Below are 4,571 nucleotides of genomic sequence, written 5' to 3' on the forward strand. Positions count from 1 at the left end.
TATTAGCTGTTCTTGCACTCCAACCTTGTCCAAATTGTTCCGCTGTAATTGTTTTGCACCTTATCTTTATTGCGTATGTTTTTTAAAAGTAAAAAATGCCTTTGAGGCATATTGATCTATTATTTATTTCAGTAAAAAAATGATTGGTTGTAGCCTAGTGCTGTGTAGCTGTAACTGAATATAAGTACAGCCAGGCTATTCACATGTAAGCAGAACACACACCCTTTCATTGTAATCCTTTTGTACTTTGTGGTTGCCTGCACATTAGCTTGTTAGGGTAACATGATCTCTCTTGTTATGGAAATCTTTATTCTTTTATAAATCTTGGACTTTCTGTGATCTTCTGCAGAGATTTTAAATACGCCAATGTGCACACAAATATGCCCTAGTGTAACATAAACACGGCCCTGCCAAAAAGTGGTTGAAGAGTTCACTAAAGGGCAACCAAAGATCATTTTCTTATGTTGTCACAAGATATGGTCTTTGACCTCAATTAGGTCACAAAAGTTGAGGATAATGAATGTCAATTTCTGTCTTTTTTTGCAGTACATTGTGGTTAAACACCTTGTTTTACTGTGTCTACACAAAGTCTTTGATGTACTGAAAAATATTGTGTTATGGCCATGTATAAAATCTCTCCCAGATGAAGATGCTGCTCAAGACAGACTTTTGCAAAACTCCAAACAAGTCTGCTTATATTTCTATTTGTCAAATAATTGTTAAAATTATTATCATATAATTTAAAATATAAAAGGTTTGAAAAATGGAAATAAACAATAGCAGGAAAAAAATGGGGGGAAAGGGAAGGAAAAATTAAGAGCTAAGATGGCTAATCAGGATAAAGATTTATTAAGGGGTTAAAATATGAACAACTATCACTTTGTATCTCTCCATTGTTCATTTGTAAATGTTGTGTCAGACCTCCAATTTTTGGACAGGAGCAGCTTTTAAGGCTCCTGTATTTTCTCCCACTATGAGGTTTGAGAGATAATAATTGCAGGAGTATATAATAAAAAAGAGATAGAGAAAGCTTGGGGTTTTGGAGGCAAGATCAAGATTGTAATAAGCTTTAGGCAATTCATACAATGAATTATAAATGCAATTCACATACATATAAGTACATATGACAATTGGTTTTCACATGCCAATAAGTTAGTCATGGGGGTGGTTCCTGTCAACTATACAGATTGGTAGTTACATATGCTTGTAAAACAAAAAGACTGTCTCAGTTCCGACGTGTATCACTGACTGGCTTCATCAGGGGAGAACATAACATAGGGTTTGTTATATAGGAAATTAGTGAAATTATTCTGGAGAAAATTTGTGCAAACCGGGATTTTGAATTCTGCTTAAGGAAGCAATAAACAAGCAATAAAAAGATTATCAGGCAGCATCACAATCTGACAGGCTAGAGGCTGGAGCCTGTCAGACTGTGATGCTGCCTGATAATCTCTATATTGGGTCTTATATTGAACTTTTTATTGCTTTCACAAGCAGAATTCAATATCCTTCTTTGACCCCCTTGGCACTACTTTTACCCTCAGGAAGCCACTGGAGACTATAGTCTAGGTTACCATATTATCTAGTAATATCAGCTATTTCTAACAGCCTCCCCCTCGTAGAACATCTATAGTCTCCAACAACTCCTATGCCATGCATCTGGCCATTTCATAGATAGCAGATAACCTATCCCTTGACTCCCTGCAATGTTTGCAATTTCTGACTTTCTTTAACCTTTTCTGTAATCCGTCTACCATCTAGGCACAGGTAACTTTAACCATTCATATCGGCATGGACCAATCCACCTCTGACATGAAAATTCTAAATTGTTACCTAAAAAGGAAATGAAGGTCTTTTGTAGATTAGAGTTTTCAAAGTTGCACTTTGATCTGCCCATTCTTGCTACTCTAATTTGCCCATTGGTTTAACAGTCAATAGATATTGGAAGCATGAAGGGATGAATCATTGCACGCCAGATGAAACTGTGGTCACTTTTAATAAATTGTCCTGGATTTTAATAGTTTCCATGCCACTCTAAACCAATATGTACATACAAACAGATAAATATTCTAGTTATCCAATATCAAAATTAAACAGAGAACTATTCTTTCCATCTTAAGTGACCAAATACAGTGCAGTAATTAAAGCACCAATAAATATATTACTTTCACTTATTGTAGTGAATATTAAAACAAGCATGTTAAAATGTTCATTCTGCAATGCTGGTTACTTAATTGGGGGGTTACCAGTATATTTTTGTGAAGCTTTCTCCATTCATGTATTTACTTCTTGTGTACTTTTTTCTTTTGTAGGAAGTTTTAACTTTGCCCTGGAATATAAAATGCTTCAAGACTCAATTCATCCAAAAAGGTTCCCAGCACAACAAGGTTTCAGAAGATGTTGGTGCAGTGCCATCTAGTGGATTGTATTTAAATGACAGTGTGCAAGATCAGTTCTGGAGATTCTTCATTTGGGAATATGGCTGCAAGTTCACTAACTGCTACAAAACTTATCCAGAGATGTGACATTACAATTAAGCTTCACTACAACTACACAGGGAAATCAATAAAATGTGATGGCGATCAAATGGAAAAAACTAGCATGCTGTTTCTTATCATATGCAGCTTCATAGTGCTGGAAAACTTCATGGTACTTATTGCTATATGGAAAAACAACCGATTCCATAACAGGATGTACTTCTTTATTGGCAATCTTGCACTTTGTGATTTACTGGCTGGGATTGCTTATATAGTCAATATTCTAATGTCTGGAGCAAACACATGTACTATTTCACTGACTGCATGGTTTGTCAGGGAGGGCAGTATGTTTGTTGCCCTGGGAGCATCTACATTCAGTTTGTTGGCTATTGCTATTGAAAGACACTTAACGATGATAAAAATGAGGCCTTATGATGCCAATAAGAAATATCGTGTATTTCTGCTCATCGGGACCTGTTGGCTTATTTCTTTTTCATTAGGTGCCCTGCCAATTCTTGGTTGGAATTGCATTAACAATTTAGATGATTGTTCTACAGTGCTACCTCTTTATTCCAAAAAGTATGTTGGATTTTGCATTAGCATTTTTATAGTTATTCTGATAGCCATAGTCATCCTCTATGCTAGAATCTATATCTTGGTGAAGTCAAGCAGCAGAAGGGTTACAAATCACAGCAATTCTGAAAGATCAATGGCACTCCTTAGGACTGTTGTCATTGTCGTGGGTGTCTTCATAGCCTGCTGGTCACCTTTGTTCATCCTTCTTTTAATCGATGTAGCCTGTAAAGTTATGGAGTGCAAGATACTATATCAAGCTCAATGGTTTATTGCTCTGGCTGTTCTCAATTCAGCCTTGAATCCTCTCATCTACACTCTGGCCAGCAAAGAGATGAGACGGGCTTTTTTCCGCCTGGTGTGCGGTTGCTTAGCCAAGACCAGTACCTCGAGGTCTCTTCCAATTCAGCCAACACCGGACCAAAGCAGGAGCAAGTCCAGCAGTGGTAGTAATTCTCCTAAACACAAAGGATTTATACAAACCCAATCTCAAAGCAAAGAGGACAAAAGTGAATCTTCATTTCAGAATGGAAAAATTATCAAATGACTTTCTCCTGGGCATGAGTAGTTCACAATCTGCTCTGTATTGAGGACTAAAAAGACTATAAGGACAGTAGAAACTGCATCATTGTATTATAGTTTCCCGCACTTAAATTATATCATAGTAACATGATGTTCTATATTTAATGCATGGATTTCTACATTTTTATAAATTGCTGTAACTCAGGTAATAGATTGCATGTTACGATCAGTTACATTTTAAATGCTTATATGCAGAAATCCCAGAATCTTGTCTATACAATTCAACGTTATACTCCATGAGTTCATATATTATATCTGTAGACTTTTCTAAATTAAACAAATAACACTATTTTGCAGTGGTCTCATTGCAACATAAAAAAACAAGACAAAAAACAGTTGTGTTAAAAGCATGGTGTATTTAGGGATACTAAATTTTTTTGTAGTAAAAAAAAATACATCTAATACCAGAACAAAGGGAAACACATACTTTATAATACAGTAGCTGGGCAGTGCAGAAACAACAACATGATTCTGAAATGTAACAATTCATTCTCATTGTGCATATTAGGCAGAGGCTGGAGGCTTTTCAATTATCCTAGCCACAATAAAAGCCAGCTTTCAACCATATGCATTTCATTATAAAATGTAGTAACTTTCAAGAATGAAAGGTCAACAACTACAATTCAGAGTGGAAGACACTGTTGGTTCTTGTAAATTAGCATGGGTGGGACTGCCCTTCACATTTTAACTAATTACATTCTGCTAGTGGTCATGGAATTCTGTTTCTTGCTTTTTGTCCTATAAAAAAGACTATTTTAATAATCTTTATTGGTGTCTAATCTGGTCACACTGTTAGAATACAGAATAAACTACAGTTTGTCGCAGCTTCAGCAATTAGGCATACAGAGATCTTCTTGGGGTGCAAATTAAAAAAAAAAACAGCAATGATGTGTTTAATTTAAAAACATTCTACCTGTTAGTTTTAGAACTAAAGAACTA

General features: G+C 35.7%; 1 protein-coding gene across 1 annotated transcript in view; it reads left to right on the top strand.

Moving 5' to 3' along the window:
- The window catches only part of S1PR3 (sphingosine-1-phosphate receptor 3), a 10,845-nt gene extending 6,924 nt beyond the window's left edge, over window positions 1-3,921 (top strand). Inside the window, exon 2 of the mRNA XM_072415026.1 lies at window positions 2,313-3,921. Coding sequence (XP_072271127.1) covers window positions 2,434-3,597 — 1,164 coding nt within the window. The 5' untranslated portion in view covers window positions 2,313-2,433 and the 3' untranslated portion in view covers window positions 3,598-3,921. The remainder of the gene's footprint in view (window positions 1-2,312) is intronic.
- The last annotated feature ends 650 nt before the right edge of the window (window positions 3,922-4,571 follow it).

The sequence above is a fragment of the Pyxicephalus adspersus genome, chromosome 6, assembly GCF_032062135.1.
Source record: "Pyxicephalus adspersus chromosome 6, UCB_Pads_2.0, whole genome shotgun sequence".
NCBI classification, from domain to species: domain Eukaryota; kingdom Metazoa; phylum Chordata; class Amphibia; order Anura; family Pyxicephalidae; genus Pyxicephalus; species Pyxicephalus adspersus.